Source organism: Lissotriton vulgaris, unplaced genomic scaffold (assembly GCF_964263255.1).
Source record: "Lissotriton vulgaris unplaced genomic scaffold, aLisVul1.2 SCAFFOLD_288, whole genome shotgun sequence".
Classification (NCBI taxonomy): domain Eukaryota; kingdom Metazoa; phylum Chordata; class Amphibia; order Caudata; family Salamandridae; genus Lissotriton; species Lissotriton vulgaris.
The window spans coordinates 51,850-70,978 of NW_028246500.1; the positions used below are offsets into that span (position 1 = coordinate 51,850).

At 46.4% G+C, this 19,129-nt stretch overlaps 1 protein-coding gene across 1 annotated transcript in view; it reads left to right on the plus strand.

Annotated features, from left to right (window-relative positions):
* LOC147665935 (echinoderm microtubule-associated protein-like 4) overlaps positions 1 to 19,129 on the plus strand; it is a 114,213-nt gene that overhangs the window by 25,085 nt on the left and 69,999 nt on the right. Inside the window, exons 4-7 of the mRNA XM_086949399.1 lie at positions 1,646 to 1,756; positions 4,748 to 4,843; positions 15,120 to 15,254; positions 16,060 to 16,195. Coding sequence (XP_086805525.1) covers positions 1,646 to 1,756; positions 4,748 to 4,843; positions 15,120 to 15,254; positions 16,060 to 16,195 — 478 coding nt within the window. The remainder of the gene's footprint in view (positions 1 to 1,645; positions 1,757 to 4,747; positions 4,844 to 15,119; positions 15,255 to 16,059; positions 16,196 to 19,129) is intronic.

Below are 19,129 nucleotides of genomic sequence, written 5' to 3' on the forward strand. Positions count from 1 at the left end.
ACCTGGCATCTTCCAGTCTGCTGTCTAGCAGGCAGCTGGAGTTTCACTTCTCAGCATGTTGTTCTGGTCTTTGCATTATTCTGCGCTGGTAGAATTTGCGTTCTGATCGATCAAGTTAAAGTCCGCTTCATCGACAGTTCAGATATAATCCCAGTATTATTAATTGATCCGATGAAGCACACAAGCTATGTAAGTGTAATGGTTGGCGTTGGATTCGGTCCCACCCGTTTTCCTGGAGTTAAATTGTGGCTGATTTCCAGGGCCTTCCCCTGTGCCTCCTCGCTGAGAGTGGGGCCTGCATGAGAGGTCACTGGAGCAGGTTTCATGAGTGAGCGTTGAGGGGTCGCCTGGTGCTGAAGGCAGATGCTGCTAAGAATGTGGCTGGTCCAGTTGGTGACGGACAGATTCTGATTCAGCCTGTGGTGGGCTCTTCAGGGCTATTGACCTTAAAAGCTTCATAGACAGAAATAGAATCCGGCATTTTCTCATCTGTTGTTAACTGGCAATTTTAGAGCAAAAGCATTGTGACTCAATTGTTTTATTAGTCTTTTGCAATTTAAATTCAGCTTTTAGATGTATGATGGACTGTGAGCAGTGGTCAAGACCACTGCTTCAGTCACAGGCATGCATACACGTGTGCCAACTTGAACCCCAGAAAAAAGGACAGGTTGACTTGCAGCTTGGGTGGGAAGGAGCCGCGGGCTAGCACTGGTGCTGTTGTGTCTCCTCATCTATAGAGTAACTGGGGGGGATTGACGCAAAGCTTCTCAGCCTTTCATGGGAACACACGTGCCCCCCCTCCAATTTCGAAACAATACTTTAAGTCCAGGCCATAGTGGCCCCACTCGTTTCATCTAATGGCATTCTGCTGTGATTTCAAAGAGCTTGGTGTGTTTGCATGGGACAAGCCTCTTTTTGATGGAAAGTAAATGATGCAGATGGTGGCAAGGTAGCTCAGCGAGTTGAGCGCACTCTTGAGTTCTGTGTGTGATTTGCAGCTCGCAGGATTGAACCATAGCAAAGCTGAACCAGCCTTCCAAGGTTGATTGTATAATAATACTGTACTTAATGACGTTATTTGTTAAGCGCTGTGGATAAAATCAGTGTGTAAATAACAGTTTAATAAGGACGAAAGGAAAAATTATCTAAACTAGTCTTTTAAAGGAGTGATAGGTTGTGGGCCTAACCCTAGTAGGTGCAGATGATTGCGCAGCAGTCACTTTTAGGAACATCTCACACATAAAGCACATTACACAGGAAATGAAGGTGCTTGTGTTCTGGTTCTGGCCGGTGAGGGCGAGACTATGATGTGGTGTGAATGAGGTAGAATGCCTGCTAACCGTATTCTAATTGTAATTGCATGTATGTAGCACTTACTACCCCTTGCGAGGTGTTGAAGCGCTTTACTGAGGGCAGCACGCTGCTGCGGTATCCAAGGCCAGTGGATAATCCAGTGGTGATTGGTTACCGACATTATTGCTGCACTGTAAGGAAAACCATGTCATGAATTTGCTCCAGTTTCTTTGTAGTGGGACAATTTTAGTAGCAGGGCTGTGACGTCATTAGTTTTGGGGTAATGGGCGTGCATGCAGATGTTTGGTGGAGTAGCAGGGCCCTGTTCTTAACACATCTCCGCTTTCCGCAGCCTCTCCAGCCCCACGTGCGGGTCTGGGACTCCGTCAGCCTGTCCACGCTGCAAGTCATCGGTCTGGGGACGTTCGAGCGTGGAGTTGGATGTTTGGACTTTTCCAAAGCAGTAAGTACTATTAATTATACTTTATTTCCAATTATTTTACAAAGCGCTCGCCTCACCACAAACTGTGAAACGCCGTCAATGCTTTTTTATTCTTAAACCTGTAATAAACGACATGAGTTGGATAAAGACGACAAGGCATATTTTACAATTAATATTGCAATAAAAGTGTCTTAAATCGTAGATGGCGAATCGGTAATGCATTTTATTATGGTTTATTCAACTTCGTGCTTTGAAAATAAATTGCGTACTGGTAAATGGCACGAGCTTTGTGATCTGTGGCATACAGAATGTCCATGCCTAGAAAGAGTTGGCAGCTTTGGAAGCCGTACCTTCCAGGTTGGTGGATGGGGTATGTTTGTGCCATCCACATGGGCTTCAATGATAAACAGTCATTGGCAATGCCAGAAGGTCTGGTTATAATGTAATGCGCCCTTCATTCTTACAGGCACACAGCTCACTATGCACTCACATGGGCAGGTTCTTTTACTTCAAGAAAGAGTGTCTGCCTTCTCTGGTTTGGTGGACACAACTTAGAGTGTTTGAGAAGGGGAAGGAGCATTTCAGAGGGCACCTAGGACTGAAGCCAAGAGCTGAAATGATCTGTGCAAGTGCCAGCAAAAGCCTTAAGCACCGTGCAAAGTGTCTTAAGATCTGTTTATTCACTCATAACCTGTGGAGGAAGTCCAACTGGAATTTAACAGAAGCACACAAGGCAGTGGCAGCTTTCGGCATTAGTAATCGTGGGGCGGGGGGAGGGAATACAAACAAAATGGAGCATAATTCAAATAAATAAAATTGCACTTACCTGCCGCTCTGACGGATGCCGCCTCACACCTCGCTGACAATAGTCCACTCCAGCTGTACACGGCACATGCTCCCAGATGCCAGTACTATTCCCAGCATGAGAGAAGCACTGGGATTGGTCTTAGCAGCCTGGTTTGCCGCTCAGACAGTAACTGGGAGTCTGGCGTTTCTCCAACCCAGCTGTGCAACCGAAGTGCGCATGACAATTTGGCCAAACCGTCATGTGCACTTAAAAAAGTCCACTCCCCCTGCCATGCCTGTCACAGGGGATTGCCTGGTCCTGCCCCGTTGAAGGCTCGAACAAGCAGCAAAAATAAATTGCTAATAGAATGCTTTTATTATAATTTTATTTTTCATTTTTAGCAGGGGGCAGCGCTCCTCCGCAATTACGCAGGAGCCGCCCCTGACACTAGGGTAAATTAAGTAAATGTGTGAGCCGCATTTTGCTAAGTCTGTAAGTGACAGATAACCTATTTAGGTAAGTTGAACATGACTGCATTCCTGAAAAAAACAAACCGGAAGATTGTCATAGGTAGGACCCTGAGAAGACCAGAATAGCAGTTCTTCTATTAGCCACCGCAAATTATAGTACACCCTACTTCGATTTAGGCTCAGTAGCAAGTGTAGCAAACAGTGTTGCACCGTGCATTCAATATGTGCAGCTGTCATCTCCTTGAGACTGCGTGTAACTATGCCCCAGAAAGCCCCCAGATCCAGACACCCTCATGCTAAATGCAGGAAGTTTGCCTCGGCTACCGCAGACCTGGGGCATACAACCAACCTTGTTGAATATAATCCATGCAGCCTCTTTGGTGAGAGATAAGCTCGGTGCAAGACCTAAAAGTGCCTCAATTTGAATCTTGCATTGCTGGAGATTCCTCACACTAGTGCGCAAGTATTTTATCCAGTATTGGTCAGTCAAGGGCTTTTCCAGGTCTCCGTCCCAACTTTGCCTAGCCACCATCCGGACTGCCGCCTATTCCGACACGTTATGATTTAACAAAAAGGGGTAACCCTGTGTCCCTCAGAACCTGGGTATGTGTGGTTAAACAAGAAATGGTTCTGTCGGGTGGTCGAACAAATTACTTTAAGTTAAGGCAATATTAGCTCATCAATTATGCAGAAGAATGATGGTTAATTACATTCAAATACACCTCTCTGAGAACAGATTTAGTTCAAGATTTTTATGTAAGAAAAGTCACCATTGTAATACACTGGAATTTCTTCATTCCTTATTAAACTCAATAACTGTTAAAAACATGTGAATAGTGACTGTTGGTGAACAAAGTGAATAGTGAAACCAATTCAGTGACAATTATTTACAAATTTATACAGTGTTGTACATAGGTAGTTGGGGGGGGGGGGGGCAAAGCTGTAGTTTAGGAGGTCAGAGTTCTGAGTAAATACTCCAAGGACACAGATGATTATTGCGCCTGTTCCCGGAGGTTTCTTGACCAATGAAAAGCGTCGACGTTTCGAGCTGCTGCATTCATTGACAGACGGCGCTCGTTGTATTCGGAGACAGCGCTCTCAATTCCGATCCAGGGGTAGACCTTCGGGCTTCCGTCCAGGCTGTGATAATTACCTCCTGTGATTACAGATCCCCTTGTCCGTTCCCCTTCCCTGTCTTGATAAAGACCCTCTGTGACCACCAACTGGGGCACTTTAGGGTCGAAACGTCGACGCGTACCACTATAGATAGACACTCAGGCTTTTGGTAGCTGAACTACACTATATTCTTTTACATAGTACACAAAATCATCATTATATGGAGTTGTTTTCAGTCACTGCCCTGTGAAAGAAAGATCCTCCGAGGGCAATTCTAAAACAAGACATTAGTAAGTGGTTGACGGTGGCGCCAGGAGTAAACTACAATCTCTAGAAGCTCCACGTGTGTCGGCAAACACCCTTGAATGGTCCTGTTCTCAACTGACTTCAATGAGTTATTGAATGGCACAAGTTCACACGCGTTTTCTACAGTTTGTTTGCTTTACAGCATTGAAGTTGGCCAACAATAGTAGTGGTCAGTACTTGTTATCCTAGCATGCGCTTCTGATTAAGTTATCCTAATAGTCGCAAAGGTCATGTAACAAGAAGCTGCAACACGATTTCTGTGGCTAAATGTTTTATTAAATCATACAGATTAGATGTGAATGTCCCTGGATAATCTTTTTCTGTTTTTGCAAGGATTCAGGTGTACATTTGGCTGTTATCGATGACTCCAACGAGCACATGCTGACCGTATGGGACTGGCAGAGGAAATCCAAGATAGCGGAGATAAAGGTAAGGGCGTAGAATCTATGAATGTGCATTGTATATTCACATGAGATAGTCTTATACTGCAAACTACACTCCAATTCGTTCCTTCCCTCACACATGCTAATTTATTTATAATGTGTGTGGGCCTAACCTGCAGCTGCCATGTTTGCAGGTTGCTGCGCTAATCTGTTTTTCATCTGTAAATAGAGCTTCTATTTTTTACCCACCTTTTGTTTTGGCGCACATTTGTGGTAAGAGACCTGAAGGCACTTTATTAACATACATACACACTGGCTTTTCTCAATATTCACTATCCTTGATGCATTTTATGCCTTTGAGGATTCCATTACTTGGTTGTACAACACTTCCACGTTAAGACTTTTTGTTGGGCCCGTCAATTGGAACATCTTTAATATGTTTACCCATTTTTTGCTAACCCAAGTCTGCATGATGATAAACAAAATTGAATTATTGGTTACACTTTCAACAATTGGGAGCGCACACAGAGTAAAGCTCAAGGTGCCTCGAGTCAGCCAGCAAAATATTAACAAAGCATACCTTGAAAAAGCAGTAATGAAGCCATTCATTCCCTTCTGTTCTTCGTTTTAGCTCACATTTTTTCTTTTGTCTTGCAACATGGGGTTTCATATCAAACCAGCCTATTCCTTCCATGGTAGGAAAGACACTGTGATAGTTTGGTAGCTATTCAATGGTCTACTGCATACCATTAAAGTATGACATATTGTATTGTAATTGTATTTATACAGCGCTTACTACCCCAGACAAGGCATCAAGGTGCTTTTTGGTGAGAAGCACGCTACTCTGGAACCCAAAAAGGAATAGTGGTGGATTAGTAAACTGACATTTTAGTTAATTTGAGTGGTGGACATGTAAGTCTAATAATGGATTATAAAGGGGGAATAGAAGAGGGAAGAGTCTAGAAAGTTTTTACTGGGAGACCATAGTAGTAGGAGGAGTTTTGGAGTGAGTGAAAGGAGGGAGAGATGAGGGAAGAATTTAGATGGGTTTTCTTGGGAGATCACAGTATTAAAATTAGGTTTGGGGTGAACCAAGGAGGGATAGAGAAGGGTTTAATTGATGGACTTTCACTATGAAAAATGAATACCCCTTCACAACTGCCATTCTTGCTGCAACATTGAACGGCGAAGCACTACTCTGAGGATTTTCAGTGTTCATTGCGTGGCATCTGACTATTGGTCCTTAATTTGCGTCACGTCTTATCCCTCATCGCCTCTTTTTAGATGTATACTTCTTTGGCTAAACAGTGATCTTCAGCTCTGCGGAGTAAAAGAAATCCGAGACGTGAGAATTAATGGGAGTGGCTTAGCATGAGAGATGGGGAGTAGTGAGAAGGGTGGTAGAAATAGAGTTGAGGTACAAAGATATGCGAAGTTGGGAGAGATATGAAGTGAGAGAAAGGTGAGTTCACGTGAAAGAAAGATTCAGAGGAAAAGGCGAGTAGAGGAAAAATGTAGGGAAATGAAGTGTCAGAGTGAGATATAGAGGGAGGAAGAAGGTAATGTAGAGAGAGGGAGGGGGTGGGCAACTGACCTTTGAGGTAGTGAGACAGATAAGGTAGACAGAGGTGAGTTAGAGCTAGAGAGGTAAAGATAGTCTTGTGAGAGGTGAGGTAGGAAGAGTATGGAGAGATGAACGGCAGAGACTGGTGAATTAGAAAGAGGGGGTTTGGGATGCAAATGTCCTCTGCATGGTTATGGATGTGTATCCCTGCCCTAAATGCCCAACTGTACTGTTGTCTGGCAAATACGGATAATGTGTGTGCCGCATGACATAGGCCTGTCTCACGTATTCTGGTGTTTTTGGATTGAGATGGGTGCCCAAATCCCTACTTTAATATCGGTGATAGGATACTGCCTTCACCTAGAGTTAAGAATCTTGTTTGCGCTGGTGGCAGCATACGATGTAGTGATGAGGAGTAGTGAACAGGTCCTTTTTAACCTGTGTCATTGGAGTGAGGCCTTCTGACTCGCTCACCCTTTTTCGGTCGAGGACCGGAAATGCTGGCTTGCCAGCTTCTGGGAGGAGATCGTATGCTTCTTAGTAGGGATTTGGAACCCTCCTCCCTCGCCCGTCTCACCTCCATTGGCTGGCTTCCTAAATGGAGGCCAGCCATTGGAGGAGAGAGCTGCCCCTCTGAATAGGCTCCGTCTTTTTCGGATTCGGGGGCGTGATTTTTTGCATTCTTTAGCCCTGTGACGTCGTCTGTCACTCAGGGTGCAAAACCACGCCCCCAAATCCGAAAAATTTCAGAGCTGCCAGACGCCATTTTGCTGCTCGAGCAGCGTCAACCGAGGACATCAGGTAAGCCTCTGCCCCCCTGTTTGTGCCGTTCTTAGTGCACCCGTCAACACATGGGGCCGCTTGGGGGAGAAAGAAGACTGCTCTTGAGCCTCTCGGGGCTCTGTCACGCACTTTGCCCCCTGAGCCCTCCTCGGCTCTAAAGAAATGCGGCCATCTCGGTGGAGTCCCCCATTGGGGACTCGGAACTTGCAATTGCCCCCGGGAGCCTCGGGGCTCCAAATCGCCAAATGCCGCCTTGAGATAGGGGAGCGGTCAGCTGTCTGCTGGGGCCGCTCTACCCTCACACTGCGAGGCCCCCACCCGGGTCGCTGCACTCACCGGTACTTGGCGCGGGGCTTCTCTTCCTCGGGGCCTTGCTGGACGTCTCCTCTGGTGCCGCAGGCGGGGCTCCCCTCCTCTGGGGCCTCGCCGACGGCCGCGCCTCTGCCACTGCTCTCCGGGGCTCTCCTCCTTTGTCACCCGCAGAAAGTTAAATGTACCCATTGCATTCCTAGATGTTTCTCGCTCCGCTGGTGCGGGCGCTCCCAGCACCGGCCAGACATCATCCCAGCGCTGCACACACCCCCATGACGAGGGATCTCGGCCCAGAGCAGCCGCCGGCACCGGTGTGATTACACTTCTGAGCCTCTGCTGGCGCCTACCCACTGCTACACAAGGCAGCGAGGCGCTTCAGAGGGGTGCGAGGGGGGCTGCGGTGTGTGGGGCCGGGGAGTACACCCTGGAGCATGTCCTCCCGCAGCGTCTCTACCCGGGAATGCTCTGTTCTGGGGCAGGGGTGAATGTGCGTCCGTGCATTGATTCGCCGCCCTGGTCCGGTGTCTGGTATGGGGCGGGGTGGCGTCCTCGTCCGTGACAGAAGAGACCTCATAATTTGCCCGTTGCCTCTACCCATGGTCCGCGCCTCACCATCAGCCCTCCCTCTGCCGTATACGATCTGGACAGAAACTCGTGCCCAGCGCCCCCCCCCCCCCCCCCCTCCCCCCCCATGGACGGACTTCTGCTTTTTGCCCCAAAACGGGTGGAACCGGCTTTTCTGGGCTCCGCTGGTGCGGGCGCTCCCAGCACCGGCCAGACACCATCCCGGCGCTGCACACACCCCCATGACGAGGGATCTCGGCCCAGAGCAGCCGCCGGCACCGGTGTGATTACACTTCTGAGCCTCTGCTGGCGCCTACCCACTGCTACACAAGGCAGCGAGGCGCTTCAGAGGGGTGCGAGGGGGGCTGCGGTGTGTGGGGCCGGGGAGTACACCCTGGAGCATGTCCTCCCGCAGCGTCTCTACCCGGGAATGCACTAGCAGGAACCTCCCGTTTTCGCCCAGCTCAAACCACTGCAGCCTGGGGCCCGCGGGGCGGCCCGGGTCTCTATGGAGAGGACTCTCTAAAGACCCCCTCCGGAGGCGACTGGCTGCTGCCGGAGGACATGGTGCAGGTATGTGGCATGCAGCTTTAGCGTGGAGGCTCGGGGCAGGGCTGAACAATTTCTTTAGCACTTAGAACTGGCTCTGTTCACTTCATAATAATAGGATTAGTACTCGGGGGACTCCGTCATTTTCTTGTATATTATTTTCAGACCTCATGAACGCAGGCTCATTCAGCTTCTGAATGTGTGAGGCTTTAACAAGAGTAGATCTGGTCTAGTTGTTCAGATGCCACTTTGGACCGGGAAACCTGGGTTGAACCCCAGCTTACTCCATGTGACAAAACCGTGTGATCTTTGGCTGATCACGCTCTCTCCTTCTACCTTAGCTCCCTTAGTAGATACAAATGCGGGCCCGGATACAGTGGGTTCGTTTCGAAGGAGGCAGGGTAAAATTATAAATTCACATGATTTTACTTAAATCCTTCTGGTTTTACAGCCACAGCCGTGTAAAGATGCGTTGTGTCCATAAAACGACCTTGCACTTTCTTGTGCATCCCCACCCACATTAATCGGTAACATTTTAGGAAAGCTCAGCCTGAAGGAGAGGCCACATCATGCTGTACACACACCTTGCCTCTTTTGAGGGTAGGGGGTTGAGAGTTTGTGTACAGGTGGACGTCTTGACAAATAGAAAATTGTCCTTTACTAAACATCTTGCAAACTTTTAACAATTGTTTACCTGCGAAAATCTTAATACATTTAAGCCACATCGCACTACACTTGAGAACCACACTGAACCCTAGTCTTGTGGGGCACACAACTAATCCAGTGCCCTTTATTTTTTTTGGGCGATGCGTTTTAAATGCTGCGCCATTTTAAATGGCACAAGTAACTACATATACCAGAATGCAGTGTGCGGTTGGTGGCACTGCCGCAGCTATCCCACGTGCTTCCACACTCTTTAGTCCTTACCCCAGCGAGAAGCCAGCGTGCCTGGTAGTTAGATATCCATAGAATTAAGAATTTCGCCTGACGTTATTCGCGAATTCTAATTTAATCATCAAGGGTGAAAGGTGAAGGGCTCCGGTGGCTAAATCTGGCATGGATCCGCCCACCCAGGCTGGCGTTGGACACCCCTGATTTAAGGCAAAGCATAGAAACGGAAATTAATACCGAGTCCCATCTACCGCTAGCCTCTGTCTAGACCACCGACCCTCCTGCACTTGACCCCCGCCCCCCCTTCCCCCCATCCCTCATAAACAGTCCCCTCACGCGTCATTATGCAGATGATCACGTTTCAGGCTACCCCAATGGTTCCAAGGGCCATATGGCACGAGAGACCCGCCCGCACCACCGGCCGCTCGAGGGGTAGGTGGTCAACTGCTGCTGACAGCCTTTGTCCCATAAAACTTCCCAGAGCCCTGGCTGCTACGGAATGCCCCCGCCTTGACCTGCCGCAGATGTCCAGCCGCCTGCGCTGTCACAGACTTACTAACACTTGTCGCCCCCCACCACCCCCACGTTCCCTCTACTCGTGACTTTTCTACAAAAGACCCTGCCCACACTTCTATTTCTGAACCAGGATTTGCATTTTGTTTGGAAGGGGTCTGTGGCAGCGCCCTGCTGAGCATTACAAACCAATAAAGGGTTATAATGGTCCTGAATGAATGATTTAGTATTGGCACGGTTCACTCCGACATCATGCATTCTTTTTTTACACATTCACAAGGCAATGTAGATATATATGTGTATATATAAGGTGCAACCGGCCTCCTCACATAGGCTCTGTTATAATACCTTCTGTTTCTATAGGGTGTCATGCTGATCTAAAGACGAGTTCATTTAGCTCTGTAAACAAGAGATCTCTTGTAATGGTATATTATTGGCCAATTTGAGAAACATGGAAGGCTGAGTCAGGCGTTGCCTCAATTCAAACACAAGGACCTCCTTATCTCGGTGGTCAATTTTTAACTCGCTGAGCAATCCTTCTGGCTGTACAGAGCATGGAAGGCTGAGTCGGGCGTTGCCTCAATTCAAACGCAAGGACCTCCTTATCTCGGTGGTGAATGTTTAACTCTCTGAGCAATCCTTCTGGCTGTACAGAGCATGGAAGGCTGAGTCAGGCGTTGCCTCAATTCAAACACAAGGACCTCCTTATCTCGGTGGTGAATGTTTAACTCGCTGAGCAATCCTTCTGGGCTGGCTGTACAGAGCATCGGTGTTCAATCTAGGTCCGGGAGGGCAGCTGTGAGGCTAAAAACAAAATGTGAAAAATTGTCATTTTTATTAATATACTAACTGCATGGCAGTTTCTCGTATGGATAGCCCCAAGATCTGGACATAAATTAGAGGCACCTGTAATAGTCGGCTTTGCTCCCCTGCACCCTGGCTGTGCTTGCTCCCCTGCACCCTGGCTGTGCTTGCTCCCCTGCACCCTGGCTGTGCTTGCTTCCCTGCACCCTGGCTGTGCTTGCTTCCCTGCACCCTGGCTGTGCTTGCTTCCCTGCACCCTGGCTGTGCTTGCTTCCCTGCACCCTGGCTGTGCTTGCTTCCCTGCACCCTGGCTGTGCTTGCTTCCCTGCACCCTGGCTGTGCTTGCTTCCCTGCACCCTGGCTGTGCTTGCTTCTCTGCACCCTGGCTGTGCTTGCTCCCCTGCACCCTGGCTGTGCTTGCTCCCCTGCACCCTGGCTGTGCTTGCTCCCTTGCCCCTGGCTGTGCTTGCTCCCCTGCACCCTGGCTGTGCTTGCTCCCCTGCACCCTGGCTGTCCTTGCTTCTCTGCACCCTGGCTGTGCTTGCTTCTCTGCACCCTGGCTGTGCTTGCTTCTCTGCACCCTGGCAGTGCTTGCTCCCCTGCACCCTGGCTGTGCTTGCTCCCCTGCCCCCTGGCTGTGCTTTCTTCCCTGCCCCCTGGCTGTGCTTGCTTCCCTGCCCCCTGGCTGTGCTTGCTTCCCTGCCCCCTGGCTGTGCTTGCTTCCCTGCCCCCTGGCTGTACTTGCTTCCCTGCACCCTGGCTGTACTTGCTTCCCTGCACCCTGGCTGGCTTGCTATTGGCATTGTAAATGACAATGCCATTTATTTATGATTGTAAAAAAAAAATGTCATAAGCAATGCCAATAGCTCTACCTTTAATAATGCCGAGACCATTGCATTGTAAATGCTTGTTAAAGTTCCGCTTCTGTGTACTTAACTCACCCAGGGGCCTACATCAATTGGATATAGAGTACTGTGCAATGCAGGTGTGGTGTCTCTGGGCTGGATGTATATGTACTTGCGAGAAGTACAATGCATGAAGGGGTGAAGTGTTGCGAAGTGCGCGCATAAGGAATGTGTGTACCGGCAATGTGTGTCTTCGCAAATAGCACACTAAGGCTCAGCACAAAAAAGCTACAGTACTGAGCAGTTGGTACAGAATGAATGTGTAGGCTTGAATGTATGTGCTTCTGTGATCGCACAGTGCATAGAGTTAACAGTACTGAATGGTGTATGTGCTATGTCCATCCACTGAGTGTCCTGTAATGGTGCATTACATCAAGGACACTGGGTTCCATTTTGGGAAGTCCAGGCCTGCCTGGTGAAGACATGAGGAGTAGAGAAATCCCTCAGACAGATTTGTGTAGTGCTGCATTGGGTGGAACACACTGGAGGAAGGGATGGAGAGACTCCTCCTGCACACTTCAAAAGGGTGTTCTTTGATTCAGTGATAGATTACAAGGAAAGGGTCTGTATTAGGCTTTAAGTGGACCGGGTCCTGCCTGTGCTCAGCACCGGCAGTTCTATAAAGCAGGTGCCGAGATGGGTCTCTATCGGGCTCTCCATTGTTGCCCTCACGATCACTGCCTGTGATGTAACTTCAGAGAGACTTGTTATAGTTTTTGCACAGTCTCATCATTTCAGAACTGAAGCGTTGTCAATATTTTATTCAACGAAGCCATAATTGCTGCTTATTTATCTTATGCAACTAACAACCATTGACAAAGCCAATAGTCCTGGCTTGTTGTAGCTGTAATGTTACATGTTGTATTCTATATCTGGATACAATGACAGCAGAGGCAAAATACTAGTCAGGTGGCACTCTATGCTAAGCACACATTTTTAGCTTACATTTTTTAAGCCACGCCCTTAATTAGATCGACCATGCCCCTTTGAGGTACTCCCCAGTTTTTTATCCCACTTAAACCCTGACCTTTACACAAATCAGGATGGAGATGTTGCTCATAAGGGAATCATTACGAGCCTGGGTTCAACATCTTGAAGCCCATATCACTGTGGCAGGCATCCAGGTGTAAACTCTAGTCACCCCCGGCCTGTATAGTGAGACTATCAGTTTCTGAGTCTCACCAGCTGTGAACCACAGCCTTTTTCGAGGAAGAAGATAGACAAAAATGAAAACTTCAAAAGAAGCAGAACCCTAGCATGAACGTTTTAAGACCCAGACCATAAATCACATTTGGTGTCTGGCAATGGACTATAATAAGGGGAGGTTGAGACCCCAAAACTTGTCATGTGTCAAGCAGCCAAACAGGCTGTGTGTAAGGAGGGGAAGCTCTGCAAGACTTCCGCTTGTGACCAGGACTGTGGGCCAAGGCCTGCTTGCCTCCCTGCCTGGTGGGGGAGAATAATCCAGGGAAACCAAGATCACCTGTTCTAGAGCACCAGCGCCTGCCTGCTTGCCAAGACCAGTGTGCCCTGTGAGGAGGAGAATGTTAGAGGGAGTGAGGTTGAGTGGGGAGCCCAACCGAGAGGACTCCGGGTGTGAGGAGGTGGCTGCTGCACCAAACGGGTTATATCCTGTGTACAGATTTCAGTCTGTGACCTACCACCCCCATGTTGAGGGCTCGTGCCTTGGCCAGAAGTGCTACTGGAACCCCATATACCAGGAGTGGCTGCTGAGGGATTACAAGGTTCAAGTCATGCCCGAGAAATGTGAGCTATGACCCATAGGTCACCACGAAGCAACGAGGATTGAGCTGGTGCTGCGACGTTCTGCTCCGCAACACCATGAGGAAACCTTGGACTGCTAGACCACAGCTACCACTGAGTCAAGTGCAGAAGGGACGCTTGGCCCAGTTGCTCAAGATCGATAGTAGGTCCGGCCTGGACATCTGAAGTATAAGGCCCCAACCCCCACTGTAGGGCCCAGTAACCCCTGTGTGCCCAGTGGCCCTCTGACAAGGGGTTCTGACAAAAGACAAAAAGACAATTGTGGTATAGAAAGGCTGATTGGGTAAAGAGTACTAAGGCACAGAAATGGATAGAAAGAAGGGTTGAAGGGAATGAAGGGATGGGCCACAAAGAGAAAAGGTTAAGTAGTGAGAAAGGTAAGGTAGATGGAGAGGTGAAGTTGATACAGAGGTACAGAGATGTGTCGAGAAGCGAGGTTAAGAGGGTAAGCTTAAATAATGGAGGTAATTATAGAAAAACCGGGTAACGTATGAGTTGATGAAAAAGTAGTGCGGTAGTGAAGAGGTGGAGTAGTGAATAAATGATGAGGTAAATTGGGAGCTTAAGTAGAAAAGGGAAGTGAAAGATGAGGTAGTAAGTAGGATAAATTACAGAAAGTAAGAGGGATGAGGAGTAGTAATATGGAGAGAAGTAAAGTAAAGAGAAAGAGAAATAATAAGGTGGGAGGTAAACAGATGAGGTTGAGAGAGGTGGGATAGATGGAAGGGATACAGGGACGAGGATGAGGGAGAGGGGGTAAACAATTGAGTGTGGATGTAAATATAACAATGAAGAGGTGAGGTCGTGATAGAGAAGTAGAAAGTCATAAGGTTGAGAAATTTAAGGTAGAAAGAAGGTAAGGTACATAGAAATGTAGTGATCGAGAGGGGATGAGAGGTGAGATAGAAGATGCAAGTTGAAGTAAAAGAGAGAAAAGTGAGAGCGAGTAGGAGATTTGAAAGAAAAATCAAGTTGGTACATAGAGGTGACAGAGAGGTAGTCAAGCGGAGAACTAGATAAATAACTGAGGGAGAGAAAAAGGTGGGGATATATAAATGGTAAGGTAGAGGGAGAGAATTGAGGTACAACAAAACAGGTAGAAATAGAGAAGGGAACTTGAGAAAGTTTAGATAAAAAGAGGGGGAAGGGGCAATAAGGTAGATAGGGAGGTGAGGTAAAGAGTATGCTAGAGGGCGGTGGAAAGAAAAGCAGAGTCCGATAAAGAGGGGCAAGGTCAGGTAGGGAGAGATGAAGGAGCAAGACTTAGAAGAGAAAAAAGGTAGAACAAAAGAGTGCAGGGATAGGGTTAGGTAGAGAGACTGGGACAAATTCAGAGCTAGAGATAGGCATATCTCTTCCATGGTCCAGGTGGATTCCACCCTGACACTCCTTCTTGGTTCAAGAATCTGTTGTACTCTTTTTTTTGGGTTCTGTCCAGATACAGTAATGGGAGCTTCATAACATATTATTCTTTTACAATAAGTTTTCTCGAATTTTTATGCCAATGCGAGTTAGGAGACCGATATTGAGAAGAATGTGTAGATGTATTTTGGTCGCGTTACATTTTCATCCACATAAATACTTGAGTGGAAAATGTTGCATAGTGCATGGAATGCGTTGTGGAAATGTAAGTTTTTTCTCTGTTTCAACAGACAACGAATGAGGTGGTTTTGGCTGTGGAGTTCCATCCCACGGAAGCAAATACAATAATAACTTGTGGCAAGTCGCACATTTTCTTCTGGACGTGGAGCGGCAATGCGCTTGCAAGAAAACAGGGCATATTTGGGGTAAGACTAATTGGTGAATTTGCTATATTTTTACTGCACCACAAAGAGAGGCTGTGGTATCAATGATACAAAATACTATGTTTTTGTAGCACATGGCTTGTGTGTTTGAGAGGATTTAACTTGCAGGTGTTCTTAATTACATCTGGCAGTCTTACCTGTGCTAGCTTTCAGAATGAGATAATTTGTTTTAAGAACTGGAAACCAGATTATCATAAATGAATCTGGGAGGGAGTTCAGAGGCACTTGGATATCGTAAATTTAATTATTCTCTGCCTCTATTTAATCTAGCTATAGTTATATATTGGGAGATCACCTTCCCATGACTAGGTTTGATAAACACTTGCCTGGATTGAAGATTTGGGGTTGCCAATTATTTCTCAAAAGTGGGAACAATATGTAGGCGGTTAACTAAATTCAAAATTTATTTGCGATTAAAATATTCAACAGAGTTCGCCGTAGGGTTCATTGCCTCCAGTTAGAGTGTTTACGTTATGTGGTCTGCTTTGGACAACTTCTGGGATTGTAGGCATAGGTTCTGGAAAATGCTTCTGTTTAGGAATGAGGATTTAGAAGTGTAGAGCTGGCTGTGTGTGTGAAACTGAATCCGTCACCTCTGTAGAATTTATTGCATTGCTTTATAAATACAAATAGTAAAATTTTATGAATTATTAGAGCTGTGGTAGTGACTAAAAGATATGTCGGGTTCTTGCATGCAGCCAGCATCTGTGATGAATTGTATATTTTCCGGCAACTAAAAATAAAACAAAAAACATGTTTGGTGATACCCTTTGTAATTTCTTCCCAGCAATATGAAAAGCCAAAATTCGTCCAGTGCTTAGCATTTTTGCCTAATGGAGACGTCCTTGCTGGAGACTCGGGAGGAATAATGCTAATATGGAGCAAAACTACTGTAGAACCTCCGCCGGGAAAAGGCCCTAAAGGTAGAGTGCCCATAGTACTTTGATTTTACATGCATGTAAAGTCAAGGCCAAATCTTACTTGAAAAAATTAAAAACATGTTTGTGGCGGAACAAGCACAGTAACACATTTTCAATGTTTTAGAATAAACACTGTCCATTCCTGTATTGATGACCAAGAAGAGATGAGGATCATTCATTCGTATCTCTTGCATTTAGCTACTTTGCGCTCTGTATATGCAAGGCAAGGGCTTTTCTTGCCTTTATGGGTTTTTGCCGAGTAGCGTATGCCACACATGGTCTCTTTGGTGCTAGGCTGTGTGAGCTGCACTGGTGCGCATGGAGTAAAAGCGGTCTTCTCAGTGTGTGGCAGGCTTGGCTAATAGTCACGGTTCCCTGGGTGCATAAGGCATAAGGTTCCAGAGTTTTGCTGTCTTTATCGAGAGGGCCTTGCCCCCACATCTGGCAGTCGATCATGTTGAGACTGGGAGAGCACCTTGACTTACTGCACTTAGCATATAGCTAGAAAAGCATTGTTTAATCATCTGAATACAGAATGATGGTCCTAAGTTTCTTCATACGCCCAATGCCCCAAGCAGAGAGACTTGCATGTACCGGTGTGGCATTGCCAAGACTAGGGAGACCATCTCTTGCCTGGTGCTACAGTCAGGAAAACCTTGTTTTGTTTACACTGTAATGGACACAGTAGAAAGGTTAGATTTAAAAGCCAACTAATGTTGTTACTGGTATAACCACCTATGTCCCGTGGCAGCAATAAAAAAAATACTGATTAACAAAACACACAGTCCAACGACTATACTCTGAAAATATTTATGAAAAGGCTCTTTCTTTCTCAGTCGTCATTCGCCCCTTCACTTGTTTCCCACACATTGTGTTTCTGTTGTCTTTTTGTTTTTGGCTGTATTGTTTCATATTTTCTTGAAATAAGTCCTCTCTTTTCAAATGCCTTCCTATAAAAATAAAATTATATTGTTTTAAGTACACTGGTTCCTGAAATTGAAAGACTGCCTGCAGTTATTTCAGGGTGGCAAAAGTTCTGAGAGCGCAAATGTATTCAGTATTTCCAGGCTCAAAGGCTTTTGAGAAAAAAGTATGCTCAACAGATTAACTTAACTTTATTTCACAGATTTGCCAACAATGTTGCTTTTAATGAACGTCTAACACTAAAAGAAATGGCGTTCGTCGATCCATGTTAAACTTAGGCGCAGAAGTGGCATGATTTAAAAGTTTAAAGGCACATTTGGAATTCGCAAATGAGACCTTAATTCAATTTCATCACACACACACACAATTACACAATATGGTTTTAAGTAGAAGTAACACACAAAAGGTAATGGAAGGCTGCTTGCAAGAACTCGCACGACTAGCAGTCACTTGGGGTAGCACTGTAGCCATTGTTCTTTTTCTCACCATGCCACCTCAGTTTGCACCTAGCGATATACAAATCAGTCTTCACCCCAGGGGGGGCTCCTCCATTAGGGCAGAGGAGCGCCGCCCTACTGCTTTCTCACAGTACGAGAAGCAGAAAATAAAATACCATTTGATTTTCTGCTTCTTGTGCTGCGAGAAAGCAGAAGGCAGAGTTCTGTCGCAGCAGCAGGGGACGGTTCTCCACCCGGACCTGTCCAGCCTCCACCGGAACACAAGCAATCCTCGACCGGTTGTGCCCTGGTTGTTGGCTCAATAGCTTGGTTCTAATGACACAGTGAGCAGGAGACCCACGTTTACGCATACCCATGCCTCTTGGGAAGGCACATGAAACATGCAAAAGGTGATGGGAGACTGCTCCGAGATTTACTCTAGAGCAGGAGTATATCAATTTCCAGGATAGGATCAAATGAAGAGGACCGCAACATTAGTGGAAATCTGTTTGGAAGGCATTTCTCTCAACTATCTACACATGTATAAATGTGCACAATATGCATATACCTGTGTAAACATATATAAATACTTCTGGAAAGTTGTGATTTTTGCCCTTTTCCCATCAGTTATTTTCAGTTATTTTCAGATTTTTTATAGGGACACATAGTAAATTCACTCTAAACCTAGGTGTAAATCTTTGGAAATAATTACGGTATTCTGTGACTCGTACCCTCCCTTTCTCGCTGTTGCGCCTGCAGCATGTGCATTTATCCTGATTACAAATAATTGTGTTCATCTGACAGAGGAGGTTAGGTTTGCCTGCTGATAGAGTACATGCATTTACTGTTGCTTGGGACATGTGGGTATACATGTTTTTGGGCCTGGTGCCTGGCAGTGCGATTATACTAATTACACTTCATGAATATTTAAAAAAAGACCTGTGGGTAGATAGAAGTGTGCAATGGCGGTGTGTTTTGTGAAACCTTGTGGGTTTTTCAAGCTCCATTACCAGATAATTGATTTCTGCCAGTTATGACAGTTATTTAATTCCCTTCTGGCACCTGGGAAAAGGTTATTTTTTTTGTTTTCTCAGCTCAGGTTTGTTCCAGTTGCTAGAACAGCATTTGCCATTGGACACATGCAAGCTTGGCAGCGTTGTGCCTCAAGGTGGATCTTAAGTGTAAAGACAATGGTTTTCTTGGCAGCCATTTTCAAACCCTCCTGTTTGTACACTCTGATGCCAGGGAGCACATTCAATTAAGCGGCCTATCTGTCAATCTTCACGGGTAAATGGTTTCATTGCATAAACATGTTCGTTTGCACAGGGACTAAGGATTTAGAAGAACTGTAGCTTTCCAGACTGACAGACTCAGAACTACACAGGCTGATTATTATTGTAGTACTATTTTATATATTTTAGTGGTGTAAATGAGTTTTTAAAACTTGAAATAAAACTAATTTGTAAATGAAAAGGAAAAATGGAACGCTGCTTTAGACCGCGTGGCTTTAATCTTCTCACTGTTCCCGTTCTCTTACCATAAGAAGGGATGACTTTGAAAATTGGATGTATTTGGG